The following is a 25,096-nucleotide window of genomic DNA, read 5'->3' as shown; positions in this document are numbered from 1 at the left end:
GGGCAAATGGAGATATTAGAGTTCTTTGGCTCTCAAATGTAAGCTTTCAAGTTTGGTGATTTTGCTTATTCTTGTTGATTTATTTTGTTCTTGAAAATATGTCCCAAAAGTTAGTTTAAAGTTTTCGACAAATAATCTGGATCTAGATTTGTGTGAGAAAAAGCGTAGGTGAACATTAAGCGAAAGGCATGGTTTTTGATTAATAAAGCAGTGAACGTTCATGGATTTTATTTTAGAAGGCATGGTTTAGATTTCCTTGATAATGCTTTTTTCTAAGATCTCTCATACTCTGTTTCTTGGAGATCACCTTCCTTTATCAATTTGATTGTTTATGCTTCTCATGAAAGTTGGATAATGTCGTGGATCAACTAAGAGAAGCCATTGTTTTGAATCCTTATTTAGCAATAGTCTATGCTACTAGAGGTACTCTTCTAATTTACTTTCTCAAGAAAAATTGTGAGTTAAAGCCATGTATGAATTCTTCCTTTATTTGCTATGACTTAAACTTTTGTAATGAATTTTAGACCCTCTACTTCAACGCTTCATTGTCCTTCTAAGATAAAAGATACTCTCTATTCAATTAGTTTTTATACAAAAGTAAGCCTAATTTCATGAACATTAGGTTGGTGAAGCAACGGAGCATGCATTGACAAAACCAAGCCTTGTTAAACTACTAATTCCACTTATAGTTTTGTAGTAAATGTCTTAGATTGTGTAATGCTTTTAAATTGGATTTTTTGCTCTTTATATAAACTTAATTCCATCTATCACTTTTAGGTTGTTGGGAATCTCAGTTTGCCTGTTTGGGTGAACTTTTTTTATTAGCTTTGCATGTTCATATGTTTTGTTATCTTATTTAATGAGTTGATAGGTGAAATGCCTCCAGAATGCCAATGGTCGGGGAGACACTATTAAGGCAAACGGTTACCTGAGGCTAAAAAAGCACTCACGAGAGAAGGATAGAATTTTTGAGAGAGAGGAAGATTTTGTCAAGGGTTATTTAGTCTTTTTACCTTCAAACATATTGTCAATGAAGGACACCTCATTTTACAAAAGTTTCCAAGTCCTTATGGGTGAATAAATTTGCAGTGGAATCTTTTTGAACAATTTTCCCAAATTGGGCGGAATATGTATATTATATATATAGTAAAATTAATATTATTGTAATTTATTTTGTACAGTATAATAAATAAGCTCTTTGAATAACGTGTAAACAAGTTAAAATCCTCAAGCAACGTATTTAATTTTTATTAGTAATCATAATAATAATATAACGATAGATAATTGGGTTCACAAACAAAATTTAATTCATAAATGATGGATATATATATATATATATATATTCATAATAGGAAACAATAATACAAAATTACACACACATATATAAGACAAAATTGCAAAAACTTCCTTTAGTCAAAGTTTAATTTTTCAGAAAAGTAGTGGGATTTTTTTTTAATATATATTGGTTCACCAAGAGTCTTAACTTTTAGAGAAGTTAAATCTCAAACTTTTTTCATAACTAGTGAATTAATTTATTGAGTAGAACCAAAACAAGTTTTAAATCCCTAATATATATTGTAGATTTCCAAATTTAGTATTAAAAAAATGGTAAAGCTATTTTAAATACAGTTAGATTTTTTTTATCAACAACATAGTTAGAATTTAGTATTAAAAATACCAATAAATTTAGTATTAAAAAATGCAACCAATTATAAATTTTCTAAAAAATCAACTTCCTCTAAAATTCAGTAAATTGAATCAAGAAACCCCAAATTCTTAACCCATCACTTTTTTTTTCATTTGCTTTTTCTTTTTGTCCTATAGAAATCTAGGCTGAACCCAAATAAAACTAGTCACAAGGAGAAATACTTAGGTAGACCAGGTGCACCATGTTATTTGTAATCTATTCAATTAAAATACTTCAAATAATTTAAATAAAATCTTGTGTGGTATTCTTTAAATTGATTTTATTTTTATAGGAGAATACATATTTGATTTCTCTCTCTACTATTGTTAATATCACAATTAATTTACATTTAATACCATCTAAATGTCATATTTTTATTGGATAAATCACAAATAATGTGATGCACTTGGTCTACTTAAGTATTTCTCAGTCACAGGAGCAAAAATTTTCAAATTATCTCGAAACATCATTGAGACAATCTCACTAGAAGGTAACTCCAACAACATGTTAGTTTGGTTGATGATCCACTTAGCAAGCCAATCTGCATAGCAATTACCTTCCCTGGACACATGCTAGTTTTTTTTTTTCCCAATAGTTTTTCTATAAATGTTGCGAAGCCATCTAGTGATATGGGTGGGTGTTGATATATAAATAATGATTGATGGTTTTTAGAAATTGTATTTGTGTATATATTACTACATATGTATTTGAGTATTGCATGAATTTTGAAAAATAAATTGGTAATATTAAATTTTAGTTTTTAGAAAAAAATAAAAATAACTGCTATATTTTAAAAGATTTGACTTTCAGATAATGGAAACACAGTTTACATACATGTATTGATACATATATTAGCCCAAACGCATCCTATAGTTTGTATAAAAAAAATAAGTTTAAAATCTCATTTGATTCTAGACCTATAATTTAAGAAAAAAAAAATTCATTTAATCCTTTACTCATTCATATACCAAAGACACTAGTACCTACTCGTCTAGAAATTTAAGGTATGTTTGGTATAGTTGAAATGAAGGGTATGGAAATGGAATTGGAGTTGGCAATCATATCTTAACTTGTTTGGTATGACAAATTCTAATGTCATGTAAAATCAAATTTCACAAAAAATGGTTGAATCATTATACATATAAAAGTATGGTTAAAAGCTATAAAAAAATGTCACATGCCTATTTTTACATTTGCTGTAATTCTGTAATTTGAGATACCTTTCCTGCAATTCTATGCTTCGGAGTCAGGTTTGGGGTTAGATTCGGGATGATTTACTGTTTTTTAATGTCTATAAAATATATTATTTAGGTTTGGAGTTAAGTGTGGGATAAATTATTAATTTTTATATTTATATAAAAAATCATTTTTACCTATTTAAAATTCAAATATGATCATATTTGAATTTAAATTAATATCTATTTATTTTAAAATTTATAAAAAATAACATCTCTTTAAAATTTCCATCTGTCATCATCATTTTTTAAAATTTTCATCTATCCTAAAGATTTGCCAAAAATCAAGGTTCATATGATTGTGTGTGTGTATTTATCTATTTGAATTAAAATTTAAATTATATATATATATATATATATTTAAATATTGTGAAAAAAGAATTTGTGTTTGAATATTTAGATTTATTCTCATGATTTCAAAAAATTTGTATCATATAATAAAATATAGATATATATTTATTTGAAGTCAAATTAATATCAATCTATCTAAATATTTAATATGCAATCATGGGTTTAAAAATAGTAAAATACATATATTTAGAAATAAGGAAATGTATATTGTCAATGATTTATGTTTAAAAATAGTAATTTCAATGGTTTGATATAATAAGTATTTAATATTGCATGATTTAAAAATATTAACTTCATTTAGGATTTACAAAATATATTTGTGTGGTCAGTGATAATTGATTTTTGAATTCAAATTAATTTAGGATCACTTTAGATATCTATCATCACAAAAATTAATATTTAATATATATAATCATGATTTTAAAAAATCTCCCCTTTATTTTCCCTCTCAATTCAACCTTATTCAATTATAAATTTCTAGGCTAGGCTAATTTTACACTTTACAATTCTATGTCTGACTCACTCCTGTAATCATATTAAATTTATTTTCTTTTCAACTATTATTATACTATGGCTTTTACATTTGAGATCCAAACAATTTGTACAATCCATACAATACAACGAAAAAGGATTGGCATATTTTTGCTTGGGTGATTCATCATGTGTGGAGATTGTTAGGTAGAAATATATTTGAAAACTCCAACAGTGTTGAATTGATCTTCTATGATGTTGGAATAAGCTTTTATGACTTTGGTATTTCCTTTTTAATAGTTGTAACCTGTCAATTACGTCCAAATTTATCCAATATGTAATCTATCTAATACTAGATCTCTATAGTCATTTAGAAGATTTTTTTTAAAATGTTTTAGAGATAGGTTGCAGCCGTTTAAGATATGTAAAATGTCAAAATTTGGATCATATTGGACATCCAACCATTCATACAGGATTAGCTTCATGTACTTGATTACTGTGAAGTTGCATCTTAAGACAAGTTATATCCATTGTTTTGGGTTCAAATTTGTCAATATTTCAGATATTGCATATAGGGAGGCAATGAATGATAATTACTTAGTGGGTATGTTATTAAACTTTTTAAATTTTTTATTCAAAAACTTTATTTAGCACAATTAAGATAATATCTTATGTTAAACTTTTCCTATCTATTTGAAAACTTTATTTAATGCCATTATATAATACCCTATTCAAAAACTTTTCCTATCTTAAACTTTATTTTTTTTCACTTTATTTAATGAAATATATACACAGTATTATACTTTATTTATATGAAGCTTGTTAAGTTAGACCTGCTATGTTGGAGAGACGTGGATATGATGGAAACATGAAGGTTAAATAAGTAAACGTTGTTTATATATAATCATTGCAAGTCTATTTGTACTTTATAGTATTATTTTCACCAAAATATGCATACTCAATGCTTCAATATGAAAACATGGGCTCATCAAATATGGTTTGGATTTTATATTTTATTAATATAATTTGAATTTTAAATATGATATATGTAATATATGTTTATTTTTATAACATTTTTTGATAATATGATATACTTAATGTGAATTTTATTCCATGTAATTTCAAATTTTCAAACCATAATATGATATTTAGTTAATGTGAATTTTATTAATAACTAATATATGTTTATTTCCACAAAAGCTTATTCATTTATTTTACATTAATTTGAATTAATTTTTTAAAATTAATTTATAGTATACTCCATCCACTCAAAAATGTAAGGTATTTTTAACCAAATCTCACCTTTCAATAAAATAATTACCTACTTTTCAATTGACCCTATCTTTTTTATATTTACCCCTATTATAAATACCCTACAATAAATATAAAGTCATTATCAATAGGGATACTTTTGAAAAAAGGCAATGATTACATCTCAAAAGATTAAAAATGCCTTATATTTTTTAACATCAAACTCCTTAAAAAATGTCTTATATTTTTAAATGGATAGAGTACTAATTATAAATAACTAAGGTTGCTAATATTGCATTTCATATGTCTCTGGATTTGACCAATGCCTATAACCTCTTCAATTTTATTTTGCTGCCAAGTATTCTTCAATTTATTTTTTAAGGTCATTGTTTTGTTAGATATTATTTAGAGTTTAATTTATCTATTTTCTTATTTGTAGTATGTGTATATTAAATTTTCATACTATCTATGGCTTTGACATATGATATTCACACAATTCATGCTATCAACACAATGAAAAAAGAGTGGCATATTGTGATTCAAGTGATTTGTGTTTGAAGAATGCCAAGTAGAAATGCATTTGAGAACTCAAATAGCATTGAATTAATGTTTCACTAAATTAAGAAATTAATGAAAAATATTAAAAAGAAAAAGAAAAGACTATAAAAATTAGGATATATTTTAAAAAATATTTTTTATCTATACATCCCAAAATTCTTTGTTTTGTAGTGTCTTTTATGCAATTTTATGCTTTAGGAGTTAAGTTTGATTGTTGATTGGTGGGTAGTTTTTGGATTGATTTTTTAATTATTATTTACATAAACTAAAAAAGTTGTTAATGGTATAATTTGAATATTTGATATTCAAATTTGATCACTTAAATATTCTTATGAGCTCTTAACCGAACATCACTTTAGTTTATGCTATCAACTTATTTTATATAATTATGAAATAATATCATAAAATTTGGATAAAGTTTGATAAGATCCAATATATATGATTGTTTAAGCTAAATATAATCAAGTTTTAATATTTATGTGTGCCATTTCCAAAGTTAAAATTGGTAGTTTATTAACTCAAAACCCATATATCAAAATAAAATGCGTGCTTAGAAAATTTTTTTAATCAATCGTATAATATCTGAACGAATTTAAAATGGATTAAATGTTAAATTTTATTTTTATTTTTTTAATCTATTTCAATAAATCTTACATGTTTCAAATTAAAAAAATAATTATTTAATCAGCACATATAAATAACATCATTTAATTGCATAATATAAATAAGCCTTTTAAACTCAAATCTCTTGAGACTAAATTCAAAATTCTTATCAACTCAAATACAAATTCTAATTTATTTTATTTAATTAATCCTACAAACTAAAAATGTCATAATTATTCTACCTTCTAAATGAAACCAGTTTTAATAATTAAGAAATAATGTATTAGTTTAAATGATCACTCAAATGTAACAATAACATTATTTAAAAAAGGTGTGACATTACACAATTCTAATCTAATGCCATGTATCTAATATCTATGCAATATATAGTTGTATACTATATTATATGGAAGTAAAAAGGCATATGGAATTTTTTCTATTTAATATATTATATATCAGTTTGGTTTTATACTTTATGCTTTTTATTTCACTTATTTAAATTTTTTAATGTTCTTCAATTTTTTATTTTCCTTAATTCAAACAATCCTATTTGAACACTAATTCATTTTATGTTGTCAAGTTATTTTATATAATTATGAAGTATCTTGATTTAAATTTTAATTGTCTAAATTTGGATGGAGATCCATAATATCCAGTGTTTCATAATTAAAGGAAAGGATATTGATTATTGTGAAAAGAGAAATTAAATATATAAATTATGCAATTAGTCAGTAGGTAGTAATTTTAAACTTTAAAAATCTAAACTATGCAGTTAATCAGTAGGGGTGATTTTGACCTTTTATTCTAATGTCTAAGGAATAAAATAAGAAAAAAGAATTATGTTATTATTTAGGAAAACATCTTTAGGTTTAAATCTCAAGCATATTCGATAATTAAATTAAATTAGAAATTTAAATTTAAAATTTCTTCCATCATAGATACTATATCAATTATAAATTAATAAACATAAGTTTGGCTATGATTTCATTTCACGTTTCAAGCTTGAATTAGTTTTATCATTCATGAGTTTATTGTGTAGATAGGTGTATCTTAAATTCCTAATTATCATTCAAGCCCATCATGTATTTAAGTTGCTAATGTCTATTTAATCTTTCATTTTTTTTACACCAAATCTATCTCAACGTTTCTTTTTCTATCAATTTTTATTTTATAAAAAAAATGATAGATTCATTATTAAATAATTATAGTTTTGTTATATTTCAAATCTTAATTGAGAGAGATGTCCAATTTTATTACCTAACTATGCAACGAATAAGATTGTCTCCAATAAAAAAAACACATATGAGCAATTAAAAAATATTTAATAACATTTAATATCATTATCATATACATTATGCAGTGATTTGTTTGAGACATTAATAATCAAATGAAGAAAAGTTGTTCGTGAGTGTTATTTTGAATTTTTATTAATATTAGTTGAATTTATAAGATTATCTTTCTTCATGTGTCACACCTAATATAAATTACTTTGTTATTATCATAAAAAATATTAAAAATAAATATATTATTTTAATTCAAAATTTTAATTTTTTTTAAATAATATATAACCATTGAGTTTTTATGATTTAAAAATATTATTTTTCAAGAGAAAATAATTTTAGATGGAGATAGTATATACAATTTATTTGTTATTTTAAATTTATTTGATAATGATCATGTTTTCAAAAGAAAACCAAACCTTTATTTTATATCAAGTTAGCTAATCCCGATCTTAATGCATAAATATCGGGAACCGAGTTAATAACTAAACCAATTTTGCTAGTGATGAAGCCAACAAATTTAGAATAGAAGTATAACATACATATACATATATATTTTTTGGAAAATGACACATAAATTTCTTTAAAATAAGTAAATAACAAAATAGTATTGTGAAATGGAGTAATTTAGTTAGTAATTATGTTTCTAACCCTCTATAAAATGATAAACAATGTAGTTGTTAAAACCTAAACCAAAATTGTCAATAACAAAGGTAAAATTGTTAATATAATAAATATATTTGTTATTGGACGATTAGATCAAAGTTATGACCATGTTATTAATACTTAAACTAAAGTTGTTAATTACTATACTAAAGTTGTTAATATAGAATAAGGCTTTAATGGCACACAATTTTTGTATTAAAGCTCTTAACATATGCTTAAAGGATATTATAAAGTTAAACAATCCATTAATTGACGGTCTTTCCCTTTGAAGAAAAAGTTATTGTGTTTGGTTGAGATTTTAGAGAAATCTTTCATGTTATTCCAAGTAAGTCAAAAGATGATTGTTTTTTTTTTTTTTTGCTACCAATAACTCTTCATACATTTGAGATAATTGTCAACTCCTTACATTAATAAGAAACATATGACTTCTAGCAACAAATACTAGGGCATCTATTAGTATTTCTCAATATTTTGCTTACTAGATTATCAACTGGTGATTGGATTGCTACTAAAATTAATGAAAGACCTGTGGATATTAAGAACCCAACTGAATTCATTATTGGAAGGTTTGGCTAACCCAATAAAGTTCATTATTGATTCAACTTTCTCGAATTATCCTTAACAACGTCTATAATTCTTAGAATTTTAGAGATATGGCTATATTAACTCCTATGTTGATTACGATTAAAGAAGTAAATAGATACATATTGTCCCCACTTTTTTGTGAGGAAGTTGTGTACTTGAACTTTAATAGTGTTGTAAAAGATGATAGAGACATATATTTACTTGATGGCATGTACTCTATAGATTTTCTAAATTAAATTTCAATGCTAGGCCCTCTTGAATCATGAACTAAGGCTTAAAGTGAGTGCTTTAATTATTTTAATGTGAAATATTGATATATTTATGGGTTGTGTAATGGTACATGTCTCATGATTATAAGAATTGGAAAATATGTTATTAAGGCCAAATAAATGTCTATAGATCAAATACAGGGACAAACTTATATATATATATATATATATATATATTGCATAATGATGTCTGTACGTCCATCTAATTCCATGTTGCTATTTACTATGATAAGGGGGTATTTCTCATTATGTTAGTTTTTGCCATGATCATTAATAAGAGCCAAGGCTAGAGCATGTGTTATGTTGGTTTGTGCTTACCTCATCCTATTTTTACCCCACAATCAATTATATGAGAGATGCTTTGTCTTCTTCCATTCCCCAATGACTACTGCCATCTTCGCCTCTGCTTCACCATCTCTTCTTCATGATTTCTTCTCCATCTCTTCTTCATGATTTCTTCTTCAGATCTCCAGCTTTGTCTTCTTCTTCAAATTTCTAGACTCCAGCTTTGATTTCTCTAAATCTTCAATTCTTCTTCATCTTCTCTACTATGTTTCAAATCTGTTTTCTGATTGTGTTATTTTTCAAATCTGCTTTGCTCTATTGAGTTTTTTGGTTGCTGTCGCTAGTGGAGATGGCGGTGGTTGCTGTTGATGGTGGAGGCAAGTGTGTGTTCTGCATGTACTTTTTTTTTTCCCTTGAGCAAAGAGTATTTATCATTGTGAAAATACATTTCAATTGAAAATTATATCATAATTTCATAAACATATCAAACATATTTTTAATACTCATTTCCACTTTCATATCCATATCAATTTTCATATGTATATTCATTTTCATTTTCATTAAAATCATTTTTATTGTACGAAACAGAACATTAACTTTTGTGATTCTTTTTCGGTTAAAAAAAACTTTTATTATTTTTTATTAATTACAACATAAATATTGTACTTCATTTATTAATTAATGAATAAATTGACTCACTGGCTCAAAAAAAATTTTATACTTAAAAAATATGAATCAAATTATTAAAAGTTTGGGAGAATAGCCAATTCATATTAATGTATGATGAATTTATCATTAATACACAAATGGTTCATTTATCATTAAAAATTTAAAAATTTATTATATAAGTTTATTATTGATCTGCAACAAAATATCATTGACAAATATAATAAATTAATCATAATATAAAATATAATAAATGTCAAGTTGTTTGTTTGGTTTTGTCATATAATATATACTATATCTGCAAAAGCTTTTATTATTAATCACAAGATGCTACATCTATGAATGCCAACAGCCATTTAATCAGGTAGATCCATTCTCTACTACAAAGAGAGTGACAAGTTGAGGTTAATCTCATACATTAAAAAGGAAATAAATGTGCCGACTTCTTGACTTCTTTTGTTATCTCTATAAAATTTCGCGTGCACCACCTGTGTAATTCACTGGATGACTTGATGATGACACTGTAGGCATCAGTCAAATTCATAATCGTAGCAACACAAATCCTAATTGGGTCTTTCTCCTTACTGAACAGACAAGGAGAAGAAAAGAAGAAAGCTTGGCCAACAAAAAAAAAAAAAAATCTTTTTTATTTTTTATCTCTAGGCGAACAGAACATGAATTTTAACAAAAGAACTTTTATTTTTTGAAACAGCTTGGTACTTTTAAGTTCTAAACAATAAAATAACTTCATCTAGAAATTAAAGAAATTTTTTAAAGGTTGTACACACAGAGAGAGAGAATAAAGGATATCAGGATTTGAAATTTATATTAAAGTAAAATAATAACAATAAAATCTGTGAGGATATTATTTGACCATGGAAAAAGAATAATATTATTTGGTCAATATTCATTCATTAACAATCCAAATTAATCTCCTAATTCTGCGCGGATATTCTTTTATATATTTGGTCAAAGTACTATGATCAAATTAATCTCTCCCAAATCCTAACTAAATTTTGAAACATTACTATTTTTAAAATTAGTCACTACACATCTTTTTTATTTTCAGAGGATTTTAGTCATGCAAGATAATTTCATAAAGTTAAATCCTTATTTCTAAATTTTAGTCATCACCACCGAATTTTTTCATTCCAATTAAAAAACTATAAAAGCTACCTAGTTTATAGGGTAAATTAAAATTAGGGAGAATCTCACTTAGGGCCTCTAGAGTATAGAAATTTGCATTTAGGACCTAATATAATTTGAAAATTGTCTACAAGTCCAAACACCTTAAGTGAAAATTTGTTTTAACAAAAAAAGATGTATTTGCCCTCTCTCTCTATGAATGCACAATATACTATTCATAAATTATCAACACAATGCCCTATAATGTAAAATTGATCTAGTGGAAATGGTTTAACTTGAAATATATGAGTTGCGAATGATGAAAAAATAACAAAATGTCCATAAAATCTCAACACAATATTTTGTAATGTATAAAATGGTCTAATGAAAATAGTTTAACTTGAAATATATGGGTTGCCTATGATAAAAGAGTAATAGAATGTCCATAAATGCATAACATAATATCTATAAATTCTCAACACAATATCCTGTAATTAACAACAAAATGTCTAAGCGTAAATGCATCTTTTTTTGTTAAAACATAATTTCACTTAAAGACTTTAAGCCTATAAAGAGTTTTCAAATTTTATTGAGTCCTAAATGTAAAGTTTTGTGCTATATGAGGCCCTAGGTGAGATTCTCCCTTAACATTATGCATAAAGATGAAAATGGGTTCTTTTTTTCACAAAAAAGGATCTTAAATTTCTGAAATCATTTTGTAGGACCAACTCACGAAAGTCCCCCCTCTAGAAATAGAAAACAGGTGTAACGACTAAAATACTCATGAGACACCTACTTTATATCTTTCAATAGGAATTTAGTAGTCACACATAGAAAATGTAGCATTCAGCCCTAGGAAATTTAAGACAATTAAATTTTCTATTAATGACTATTGAATTCCATTTGTCTCAATATTGAATTTGCTATTTGTGATCATTAATATTATGCTTGGCTAAGAAGAGAATTGGGCACTAAGAAAATGAAAGCAGAGAAAATGGAAAGAACAGAAAGGTCAAAGGAAGTGTTTTCCCCCCTTATATTTGGATCTAGTGGATAGTCTAACTCTACCCACTCAAGGAATTCTGAATTATAACCATTGGATATTACCAACATTTAAAAATTATTAAAATATATTTTTTTAAAAAAATTCAAAACAACTCTTATAATCAAAACACTCTTGGTGAATGCTATTTCCTTTAAAAATTTGAGATTTGATGCTTTTTGTGTATCATGTAATAAAATCTTTAATAACTATTCGATTAAATTGAACAATTATTGTTACATCATTGTAATATTTATTAAATTAGAATATTTTTGCTGTCTGTTGGATCTAAATCTTTTTTTTTTTTTTAATTATGCTTGCTGAGCATAAGAAAAAATTGAGGGACAAAAAGTGATTGATTTCACCTTAACAACAACAGTAACCTTTCCTCTCTACTTTTTGCTCATGCAAAGCACAAGAAAAACTACGTAAGTTATGTGCCTTATGGGCATTTCAATCATTATACATCTTATTTACTTTCAAAGAAATACACCCTACAACACAATTTTCGTAAATATATATATATATTTAACCTTACATACTTAACATGTTTATTTTTAATGAAATTAACATATATGAATTTTTTATAAATTATTTATTCAATAATAAATTCTTATTATTAATTTTATTTACATATTAAGATTCACTTGTCATAATTTGATTGGATACAAATATATTAAGTATATAAAACTAAGGATGTAAGTCTTATTATTTCATAAATTTAACATTCTTTTATGTAAATGACTAATAATTCTGGTCCTTAAACATAATTTTTCCTCGTTTATACTAAAAAAGTCATTAAAAGACTCCCCTTTAGCATGGGTGTGTATAGAATTTGATTTGAATGGATGGATATAGAAGTAGAAATAAGGAGCTTACAATTTGGCCTATTTCAAGCATAACCTTATATGTTTATATTAACTAGGTCTAGGCTAGATATAGGCCTTTGATAATAGGCATATGTAGTTAAATATGCTAGGTTTATATTTAGAAAGCCTAACTTACAAGTCTAACAAGCCAGCTTATTTACATATATATTATTATTATGTAATATAGTATATACTAATTAATTTTATTATTTGATTTTTAATCAATCTATTCTTTTTTATTCATAGTTATGTTTTCAATTAGATTAGATTTATATATTGATTTTAATGTTGTTACTTTACTATTATATTTTATTCTAGTTGGTAAGTTCTCTTAATTATTAGATGTATTTTAATTGATAATTGGGAAAAGGATAAAAAAATCCCCTAAAATATACAAATGACAATGAGATCTTGTAAAATACTATAATTCTTCTCAAATCCCTAGAGACTTTTCTAACATTTGACAAAAGAAAAAAAAGTAACAACTCTAGCACCTCAAAAAAGTTAATATCAATAATTACTTTGTTTAAACAATAGACAATGATTACTTTTATTCTATTCTAATAATAATTAACATGAAACAAGCAATTGCAACTTCCTTTATGCAAATATCTAATTAACAATTGTAAATATATGAGACTACTATAGTTTAAACAAGCACTATTTTTCTTTTGGCAATGACTAAAATGAAAAAAAAATTATAACTTTTCTTGTGTAAATTTTTTTTTACTGAAATCCAAGTGTTATAAATATTAGTGATTACTTTAGCTTAAGTAATAACTATTTTTTCTTCTTGCAATGACTATAATAGAACAAGTAATTACTACTTTTTCTGTGCAGAGTTTTTTCACTAAAGTACAAGTGTTGTAAATATTCATAATTACTTTTATTTAAGTAATGACTACTTTTTTTTAGTAATAACTAAAACGGAACAATCACTTATACTTTAGTTTAAATTGAGGGTATTTTAGTCATTTCACAAAATATTAATGCTAAAAAAAGTCCCCAAGGATTTAAGACTAATTATAGCATTTTGCAAAATTTTATTATTATTTACACGTTTCAAGGGGATTTTTTCTATCATTTTTCCTTGAGAATTCATTATATATATATATATATAATTTGAAACATTTAAAACTAATATGTAAATATATTTAAAACCTTATTTAGGCTTTCAAGCCAAGTTAGTAAATAACTGAATCTACTTCAGTTTTACTCTTAACAACCACATCAAGGAAAGAAGACAATAGAAAAGAATTCAATGAACCAATCTACATTGATACGTCCTTCACTCGTGACCCATACCCATGGGTCACTTCACTTAGGTTTACCATTTGAGGGTACCCTATAAGGATAGTACCACTTTGTTACATCAATTCACTCTATATTTATTCGTGACTCATACCTATGAGCCATGTCATTCAAATATGATATAATAATAACCAATGAATCTTGTGGTCTTCCCTGATTGTTGGGAAAACCTCCTTCAAGTTGCCATTTAGGCATCTTTCAGAGATATCACAGACCACAAGACAAGATGATATTGGTTGTTTGCGCTCTTTAGGAAGCCCTAAAAGGCTGGATGGTGAAACAATAGAGTTATCCTATTGTAGAGCAAGACATATAGTGGCTAGAGAATGAGGAGCGGTGACCCTTACTAAGATTCTACCCACTATACACACTATTCTTGATGACAGTGGCTCCATATGACATGGCTATCTAAAGTAGAGAACTCTTTATATGGAAATAAGAAAGTGATTCTCTACTTTAGCCAAAGGTGAACTGGAGGAGAGGAAGTCCTCACCCTTAAAGGCTTAGTTGACTCATTAAGGGGGCGAGGGGAGTGTATTGCATTATCGAATAGAAAGCCATAGGCCTATAAAAAAAGGTATAGTAACATCCAAAGTGATCTATTACCAAGCCCCGTCATTGAAAACCTCTCTGAATATTCAAAGTTTTATATTCGAAGTGAGTTTTCAAGAAATTAAACTGCTCGAGTTTAAACAAAGGCTGCTCTCTAGGGTCATATAGATTGATTTTGAATTTTGATAGTTTTGATAGTAGTTTCAAAATCCAACTAATATTCATTATTTGAAGTGCTCCCCCAAACATATGACTGCATTTTCCAAATAAAATTGAATATTACTACTGAAATAAAATTATACATCTAGAATAGCCCTAAGGAAAACTCCATTTACTATCTTAAAATTTTTTTTAAAAAAAATCTATTAATAACAATATATATCCTTTTATTGTGTATTAAATTTATGGTTTGTATTGATGCAAATTAAGGTTTAAAATAAACTCAAGCTTGAGTCTTAAAAAAAAAAAAAGAAGTCTTATAAAGCCTTCAAGTAAAACTTAAGCCTTTGACTTACCACGTAGGTTCATATTTGTTTGACCAAAAGCCTTGTTCTATTTAATTTATTTTCACCCCTAAACCGGATCATGATAACATAATAAGGGGCAGAAAAATGCGACCGAGATAGATATATGTCCAAGATGATGTAGAACACGGGACCATTGGGACATCTCTTACTCATCTCGATTGTGTGCGTGGGTGTTTTTTATATTTTTTTTTTCTATTTTACATATTCTATATCTGAATGAGATTGGAGAAAGATGATGCTTGAAATAGATGAACTTTTTATTGCTGAAAAGGTATGCTCGATTATTCAAAATTTAAATATGTAGATATGGTCTTACTCCTTCCATTTTTTATTATTAGAAAAACTACCACTTTTCACTTATATTTTTTTATAAGCAAATCACTCATTTCAATAAATATTTATTATACATTTTCTAAATCACCCCTCATAATTTAGATTAACGAGAAATAATTAATATATATTTATGTTGATTAACACAAATCATTTTTGTCTAATTTTTTTCATTTCCAAACATAATTATTATAACTAATCGGCTTTTTTAAATTATGTGATACAATTTTTTTTCTCTTATATATAAAAACAAATGGAATAATTCTTAAGACCAAAATAGTAATTGTGTTTAAATTGGGTGCTCTATATAAGTTTGAACAATATCCTAGTATTTTATGTTCTCTTTTTCATGTATCTCTTTCAATCTCTGTCTCTCTCCTTAATAACACTATGCTGCGATGGTGATGATAAAAGATTGAAATGTATGCTTCGATCTCATATGATAGCTATGGGATCAACTCAAATAGCATAATCAAAGAAGAAAGAAAATAACCTTTTGTTGTTAAATAACTTGAAAGAAATCCAAGAATAAATAAATATTCTTAAAATAAATGGAGCTCAGGAGAGAATCACACCAGAATCGGGTCAGGAGCACTTAACCCAATAACCCATGCATAGGTTAAACTACTAAAATCTTATATGTCAAAGAGGAGGACAAAAAAAGAGGAAAACAAAAAAGAAAGCATAAAAGACAGTCACAAATTAAGAAATCGTATCATGGCAAATCCATCTCATTATGAGAGGATTACGAAGTGACATTTGTCATTAACTCGGAGATAAAGTTTCTAGGTTTAGATTCCGTCAAGAACTAACTCTCAATTAATTATTGATTACGGTCAAAACCTATTAAACTAGAATATATCAAATCAATGCTAATTAATTTGACACGATATCCTATTCCCGGCTAAGAACGGAAATCGTAATCCATCATAACTTGTCTCACCCATTTACCCCAGCAAAACAAATCGACTCGCCACTTCTCAGCTGTAACGAATCAAACACTAACGTTAAAACAAACTGAAAATGTTCTATCATCCATTAGAACCGGTGCATGAAGTTCACATTTTCAATTGACACGTTCAAGACAACATTGAATACAGCAATGATTTGAAAACATTTTTTTGGTGTGGGGGGGGGGGGGCGCAGTGCAAAAATCTTTAGTGAAGGATGAACAATTGAGCCCAATTTTGAGATCAAATAACATGGATATTTCAGATGAGTCTATAGCATTTACAAATCTCATTCTTCCAGCACCAGCAGCATCATCATCATCTTCACACCAAATTGATTAAGTCTGGTTATCTTTATATGAAAAAATTTCAAATCCCACTCTTGCAATATCAGCTGCAACAACTTCAAGGATTTGATAATGTCAGCTTATCTGATATACGAAATTTTCAAATCCCATTGTTCCAACATCAGCAGCATCATTCTTGAAATTGTTATTGGAGAGAGATTATCTGATATAACGGCTCTGATCTATCATAACTGTAGCTTCTAAATGCAACAGAATTTCTTAAACTAATCTAATGGCTCATAGCAAATGTACAAAGCAAGAAAAGGCACCTCATTAACGAAGACCAAAATATAAGCCTCAAGCACAAATCTAAGATCGCTGACTTCCTAGCGGAAACTGGTATCGTTCCCAAACCAACACATGTCAAGCAAAGCATCCGGCCTTGTCATCTCTATCTGACCTGAAGTTTCTTTCCTCTTGGAAACATTTGATGGATCCTGTGAAACTGCTTCCTGCTTCAAATCATGTCCCGCTGACACGGAAAATAATATGCCAAAAAGATTTATCAAAATAAACACACAGCCCATGCTGATGCTAAACAATTAAATTAAAAAAAAATAGTATACTCACCTTTTGTGTGTTCGATGAAGTAGGTGTCGTCAACTGAGCCAATGCTAACAGGAGGAGTATAATCTGTAAGAACTGAGGCAGAAGAGTGACCTAAGGGTGAATTTGTATCCCCAAGTTGGTCCCATTCTGTCTCAGTTTTAGTCACATTCAGCATGCAATCATCAGGGGTCTTCCAAAACAAATCATTACTTGAACCTCTCGGAAGCTTGGATTCATAAATGATCGATTCTAACAAACCATTACTATCAGGAGTAACAGTACATGACTGATAGTGTTCAACTGGAGAAGGCTGAAACATTGTATCAACAGACTCCAGTGAAGGAAGCGGGGATACATTAGCATCCCAGCTACCTTGTTGAGTTTCTAAATATTGGAGTGAAGGGAGCTCCAACTTCATTGCCTCAGATATGGGCGCCGAAGAAGAGGTGTTGCCATTTAAAGCGGCATGGCTGCCGTGGAAATTATTGCCACGAAACTGATCATTGGCATCAAGGGACAGGTTGCTTGGAGGAGAAGACAAAAGATGAGGTGGCTCAGCAGTACAATCCACAAACTTATCAAACGCTGGGATCATATAGCTGCTACTGTTGTCCAATCTATCATAAAGCATCTCTGACTCCCTAAGGCGTTTCGAGGGGTTTCCATACAATAAAACATCATTATGCGGCGGACCTGCAGTTTGTTCAAACAGACTGCTTTCAGGAATATCTAAAATGGAGGGTCCATATGGTAGATAACCCCGGCTGAAATCATAATCTTTGAATTCCAGTTCAGGGACATTGAAGTTGCCATCTTGTGGGATATCAGAGTGCTGGCTGGCTCCACTCATCAGTGTACCCACATTTGGATTTTCCTGACTGCGAACCTGCTGGCATATCTCAGGAGGATAAATTGGTAATCCAGCTCGCTGCATTCTCTTAATTCTAGTATTCCAGTAATTCTTTATCTCATTATCCGTACGTCCAGGCAACTGAAACAGAGAAAGAAGGAATGAACAGAGAAGAAAATAACCAAGAGCAAACAAATTACATTTTATTCCATGACGCAGACTACACACAAGATGATATTAATTATATTGAATGAACACAAGGCATGGTAGTTAATACGTGGTCCTTAATGTAGTTTAATACATTTTCTGGTCTACTATTCCATCATCTTTTATCTGTCTTTCCCCCTTACTGTGTGCATGCAATCATGACATAGCATTTGTCATGTTTAAAAGATTCTAGATTCGCAGCATTTTTTTTTTTTTTCTTTCCTGCTTTCAGAGGGAGGCGGAATCTTTCCAAGGCAATATATAGGAATAAGCATGGGAAATTGTTAGATCTCTGTAACTCTGACAGGAGAGAGAAGAAAGACAGAGGAGAGGGAACGAGAGAAAAGAAACTCAAGTCAAGTCCCATACATCCATTCACTGATGATACACACCAATTACAGCGACTCCTTATTACCTTATATAGCAGGTGCCTTGCTAACATTGCTAATCTGTCTATTATAGCCTTTACTAACTACCCAACTAGCTTCCTCTTATTATATTTACATGTCAGAAACCGTTCACTCTTTTTCACTGTCTATCTTCATCTTTCACTTTTATTTCTTTTAAGAATGTCAAAAGCTATGTTAACTAGGTTATTTAAACAAGTAGAGCAAGATAGTGAACCAAGCACCACCATCTTTTCTATAATAGAATAAAACCAAAAAAAAAAAAGTTTCTTATCACTCTAATCATTTTTTTCCTTAAATATCTTATTAATATATTAAATATTTGTCCAAAAATAATATATTTGATAATTACATTGCAGAAACACACAAAAACATAACGTTTTAAAACCCAGACTGGATTATGAACAGAAAAGGTCAACAGGTCACGGGTCTCAGTTTAACTGGTGATTGAACTAGTGACCTAATAATTAACAAAAAAATAACTTTTATGTATATATATAAGAAATAAAATATTAATTTGACCCAAAAAAAAAACCACAATATGTCAAGTTATTAATACAACGCCACCACAAATTCAGAATATGTCCCAGTCGCCAGCACAATAACACCACAATATATAAAATTGCCAATGTCAATAAACTCAAATAATAAATCATAAGCAGACAGAAAGTTTAATCAAAGCTGAGAATATCGCCTTCTAAGAGTTTTGACAAACTCTGTCATCAGTGTTAAAAATAAAAAATAAAAAAAAAGGAATTTAGACGAGCTTAATTCTCAACAGAGCTAGCAAAAAAAAAAAAAAAAACAAGAAGAAGAATAATTTAAATTGGAGCTAATTTTGATGACAGAACCAGAACCAAACAGCACAGAAAAAAGAACGCTAAAAATAAACTGTAGCCAATTTTCAAATAGCTTTTCAGACATGTAGATGTTTCAACAGTTGATGGGACTGCCTCTAAATTAATTAGCGGGCATGTCAAATCTACAGGAGCATTATTTTTGGCGGTGCTGTGCATTATAGTTTCATTTTAGATTCTCTATGATACTTCATAGGTGCAATTAGGATATGCATCATTTAACCCTTTTGTGAGGCAAATGTCAAAATTCCTACTAAGTCATTTTCAGGTACCAAGAAGCCTGCAGAAGATGGACAACTGATATTCCTGCTAGCCCTTTTGTTTCAGGTTCCAATTAGGATATGTATTGTTATTTCTAACAGGTTCCATGCGCAGGGAGGAAATTTTTAAGAAACTTTCTCAACTTTATTTGCGAGAAAGAAAGTCAACTGGGATGCACAATATAAAATTGAATCAGTGCCAGGCAGCTGCAGGTGCTTGAAATTTCCTTTAAACAAGTTATAATGTCATCCTTTAAACCAGATTTAATAGTTTTTCAAATAGCAGAGAAAGAAAGCATAGCAAGGAAGGGAAAGCAACATTTATGAAAAAGCTAAACTAACTAGTTGGGGCCTGCTGCTGGTGCCACTGAGCTGAAGAAGACAAAGATGGAGTGTGGAAGAGGAAAACTGGAACTACCGTTGGCGCTGCTGTGCTGAGGAGTGAAGAAGATGAAATCGAGCTCCCACTCCTAGTCTACCACCCTTGAAGAAGACAAAGACAGAGTGAAAATGGGGTTCGCAACTCACAAGTGAATCAATGAAGGCCGACGGATCACAGAACAGAGAAAAGAGCAGCTGCGCATCAAGTGTTTGAGTGAGTGATTGAAGGATTTAGAATTTTTTCTGAATGCCAACTTTGCCCCTTTGAAGACACAGATAAGCCACAAAAACCATACCGGGTTTTTGCCAGGTTTGGGGCAAAAAAAAAAAAAAAGGCCCACTTCAAAGTGCGCTAACCAGGTCAACTATCAAAATGAGTTAACTAGCTGAACCAGACCTCTTTCTTCACCAGGTGATGGTCCAAGTCTCAAAACATTGCAAAAACATTTTCCTCTCTGATTTTTTTAAAAAGTTGAAATGCCAAAACATCAAGTGCAACAGCCTCAAAGAGGCAGAAGCTCATTATGCTCCTATTTGCAGGCTTCATATCCCTTGTATCCTACACCTACTCCTTGCCTTAAAAAAAAACAACAACATTAAATTAAATAAATAAACGGACAATGCCAGTGACAAGGCATCACAGACATAAACAAGCAAACCCTGCTTCCCTGCCATTGATCTATGAGACGTGATAATGGTCAGACAAATCAGTTTAAAATAGTCTCCACCATTTTCCTCTCCAAATGGGAAAACCAGGTGGTAACAACACTTCCCACTTTCTGATGAAACTTCAGAAAAACAAAAGATAGATTAACAAGGAAGTAGGATTTATATTTTTCTAAAATATAATGTTTCTTCTCAAAAATAACGTAGTCAAAATTGAACATGCCCATAAATCTTTATTTGGTAGTTTGGGCAGTGAAAATCAAGAATGAGCATACAACTCAATTATTTTGACCACTCAAAAAATGGTTTATTTCCTCAAACGGAAGATTTTTTTCCTTTGCTAATATCAGACTATTCATATAATTCTACAATTTATGAGAACAAATATCAAAAACATTCTTTTGCGCAATTTTCTTAAAACTACATATAGTTACACAGGCATTAAACATGGCCAGAATGTTATATTATATCGTGAACTAAAATTGTAAACAATATTGCCCAAAGCGCAGAGTCCATGAGACAAACTATAAATCTGCAATCAACGAGAGGAATGATTTAAATAGACCATGGCTCCTTCATAGAATTTGGAAATAACCCCCAAATACCAGCGAATAAATACTATCCAACCATGATGAAACCCTATGGCCTCTTAACACGGACCAAGTAAACTAGATATTAAAGTAAGCATCACCAAGCTTCCCATTTAGAAACCTAAATGCACTAAAATCACCACAAAACACCACCGATTTTCATATGTCAGACTATAATTATAAATCAAGGTTAAGTTTCAGAAAGACACACCATAATTGACCCTTTTAATAATAAATTTTTTATTATCTATTCTATTTCTACCCAACTTTTGCCCTCTCAATACTCTCAACAAACAGTTACATACCTTTTCCCTTCTTCTTAGTTCCATGCAACCTGTTAGTCAAGTGCTCACCAACTCTCAAAAAGTAGATAATAACAAGAAAGCTCAATCCCTGCCCAAAAGGATGGAGGCGGACTGAAACAAATCTATCCCATCTTATCATCCTTACAGTAAAAAAAGAACTTCCATTGATCAGTCTTAGCTCCCACAACAAAATCACACACCATGCCTTCTATAGCTAATCTGTATATTACCCTCATACAATCTAGAGTACAAAGAAATTAACAATTACTAAACTGACTATAATAGCTAATGTATGGTACAAGGGTGGATAAGATGGAACAGCTTAATACATATGGCATCTATAATGTATTGAAATAGCATTGTCCACGGCAATTCATCAGTGTCAATAGTCACTACTTTTTTCATGTCATAGTGTAAGAACATCAAATACAAACCACTACACAATCGAGCTTTTCAATACCATTGAAGCTAAACATGAACATATACATGTTAAACAAGTTTAAATAAGTTATATAGAACAGACCTCTGTCGCCATCCGGGCCCACTTGTTTCCCATCTTAGCATGGAGCTCAATGATTCGACGCTCCTCCTCTTCAGTAAATGTACCCTTTCTTAAATCTGGTCTCAAGTGATTTGCCCATCGTAGACGACAGCTTTTCCCACAGCGGGCAAGGCCTGAGTTCTTTTGGACTGCATTCCAATTTCCTTCCCCATATTTTTTGACATAATCTATTAAAATTGCATCCTCTGCTGCTGTCCAAGGGCCTTTCTTCAGAGGTACTTCTCCTCCAACATTACCTTGGTAACTTGCTTCTTCAGCTGCAAACATGGACCGCCGAACTTTGGGCATTTTTGGAGCATCCCCTCCACCCATCATGTTACTTATGGTTCCTATTTTGATTATAATTTCTGAGACAGAGGAGAAGGCAAGTAAAAACACCATAATCAGAATCAGAAAGCATAAAAGAAGGGGAAATTTTTTACCACATGCAATATGGGGGACTATAACAAACTAATAGATTAACAAAAGATGCTGCAAACATGAAGCACACAAAACGCAATAATATTAAATGAGCACAATACATGAGAAACTTCTAGAACGTTAATTGAACATAAGAATATATGTAAGAGCTGGGTTTTGCCACAGAAAGAGTGCATAAAATCCAAGCGTGCAAGCATTCTCTATCCCTATATTTTTGTATCAACGGAAAACTGTCTAACAGTGTTACCATTCTGAATAGTCTTAACTTCAATTTTCAGTTTGGTATGAATCTTGCATGTTTACATCCATTGTTTAGCTACCCAAAGGTCTAACGGTCACTAGACATCGTTACTAACTCTTTGTCTAGCTGTTGAGCATATTGTATCCTACCAACAATATTCTCATCAAGTCTTATTTTAACCTGAACTCTGGTTTTTTGTTTTAGGCACATCCTTCGTTTCATCAAAAGCTGTCACCTTTCCATAGCTGTGCATTAACAGTGATTGCGCATCTCTTCTTCAGCCGCCCCTCTATTAGAGCCAATGGACGAAAAAAACCCTTGAAACCACTGAAAATTGAGGACAGGTGCTTTTCGGAGCGACTGTTTTCCGGGGGTTGTTTTTCACTCTGACCTAGGTCATTGTTTGCCCCTATTTGACCTCTCTTTTGCACTCAGCTCATGTCTTCTCATGCCTTCCCAAACTTCTTCAACACATCCTTCTAGAACTTTCACCGCAGTGAACAGTTCTCAAGACAACTTTTGAGCAAGCCCCCTCTCGTGCACTACAGCCATTTTAAGACCTACGTTCGATATTTCAGGTTATCTTGGAACCTTCTTGTATGTATAGTCCCATTTAAATGCCAACCAAGTCTTCTTTTGAGTGTGAAATCATTTTAATTGAAGTAAAGACTTGCGATGGTTTGAACTAGAGGGAAATTAATGTCGCAATTATGACTTCGACGATCTGACATGCAAACTAACGTTTAACCAAATTAAATGCACTTTCATTACTATATTTTCTAGGGCAAGTTTCTGAGCTAAGCAGCATGTCATTTAATTGTTCGTTCAGCATATTCCAAGCCAGCTAAATAAGGCATAAAAATTGCCAATCAATTAACGCATCAAGCTTAACAAACAGAACATAACTTTACTACATGAAAATTTACCCGAACAAATCGAAACGTCGCGCCGGTGCGCAGCTCAAAAGACTGATTACCCAATCTGGATTCCAGATCTAAAGAAGATCAAGAACAATAAATGTCATTAGACGACAATGTCTCGATGTCAAAACCTTAATCAGTGAAAAGAAAGGATCTGAACATGGATATATAGTACAGAGACGCGTGAAGATGTTAAGTTAGAGAGAGAGAGATACAGGACATGAGACGAAGAGAGAGAGAGAGAAAGAGAAAGAGGCGAGTTTGATGAGTATTGAGTACTACACTCCGAATCACGGTAGCATCAGAAAAATGGGGAAAATATTGATTTCTTGGATACAAGAAAAACAAGAAAAAGTGAAAAAAAGAAGAAAGAAAACACGGAAAGCTACGAAATTGATAGGAAAATGAGATGGTAAAGGGAGAGAAAAAGTAGGAGATAGTATAGAAGGATACGTATGACCAGCTACTTTTTCAATTATATCAAGTCTACTTCTTGATTCTCTTCTCTGGCTTCTCTCTCAAGATCCATGAAATGGAGGGCCAAAGCCATGAAATCCTCTCTCTCTCTCTCTCTCTCTCTCTCTCTCTCTCTCTCTCTTCACGTTTCACACACTCTGAGCTTAGCTAGAAAGAATGCAGAGGCAGAGGCTATGGACTATGGAGCAACCTGTTCGCTATGACTGAATCAAACAAGTGGGCCCCACAACCTTCTCCTTCCCCATTAAAGAAAACTAACATGATAGCTTTTTAGATATTTATAATTATTTAAATCATCAGAGTTATAAATAAATTTTTCCCATGTATATACATATAATTAGAACAAATTATTACTTTCCCCGAATACAATTTTACTGTATGAAATTTATTATAATTTCACATCTCCATATGTGTGCGTGTGAGATTGAAAATTTGAAATGAAGG

General features: G+C 29.9%; 1 protein-coding gene across 1 annotated transcript; it reads right to left on the bottom strand.

Annotated features, from left to right (window-relative positions):
• Positions 1-16,674: 16,674 nt before the first annotated feature.
• LOC129304059 (transcription factor GAMYB-like) lies at positions 16,675-24,780 on the bottom strand. The gene is made up of 4 exons (XM_054943689.1): positions 24,182-24,780; positions 22,556-22,941; positions 17,531-18,500; positions 16,675-17,432 (listed from the first exon to the last, which is right to left on the bottom strand). Exons 2-4 carry the CDS (start codon positions 22,907-22,909, stop codon positions 17,287-17,289), a joined length of 1,470 nt encoding a protein of 489 aa, XP_054799664.1. The 5' UTR covers positions 22,910-22,941; positions 24,182-24,780; the 3' UTR covers positions 16,675-17,286.
• Between the last annotated feature and the right edge of the window lie 316 nt (positions 24,781-25,096).

The sequence above is a fragment of the Prosopis cineraria genome, unplaced genomic scaffold, assembly GCF_029017545.1.
Source record: "Prosopis cineraria cultivar Desert tree isolate PC_DT_omini unplaced genomic scaffold, ASM2901754v1 PC2, whole genome shotgun sequence".
Lineage (NCBI taxonomy): Eukaryota > Viridiplantae > Streptophyta > Magnoliopsida > Fabales > Fabaceae > Prosopis > Prosopis cineraria.
The sequence above is the reverse complement of the archived record's forward strand: the minus strand, read 5'-3'. Positions and strand labels throughout refer to the sequence as shown.

What these genes read in the sequence shown, in the direction of transcription:
- LOC129304059 (XM_054943689.1), bottom strand. Translation starts at nt 22,909, where the DNA reads ATGATGGGTGGAGGGGATGCTCCAAAAATGCCCAAAGTTCGGCGGTCC. An exon ending in GGGCCCGGATGGCGACAGAG is followed by an intron (nt 18,501 to 22,555) that starts GTCTGTTCTATA and finishes TCTCTGTTTCAG; the next exon opens with TTGCCTGGACGTACGGATAA. An exon ending in CTTCATCGAACACACAAAAG is followed by an intron (nt 17,433 to 17,530) that starts GTGAGTATACTA and finishes TTTCCGTGTCAG; the next exon opens with CGGGACATGATTTGAAGCAG.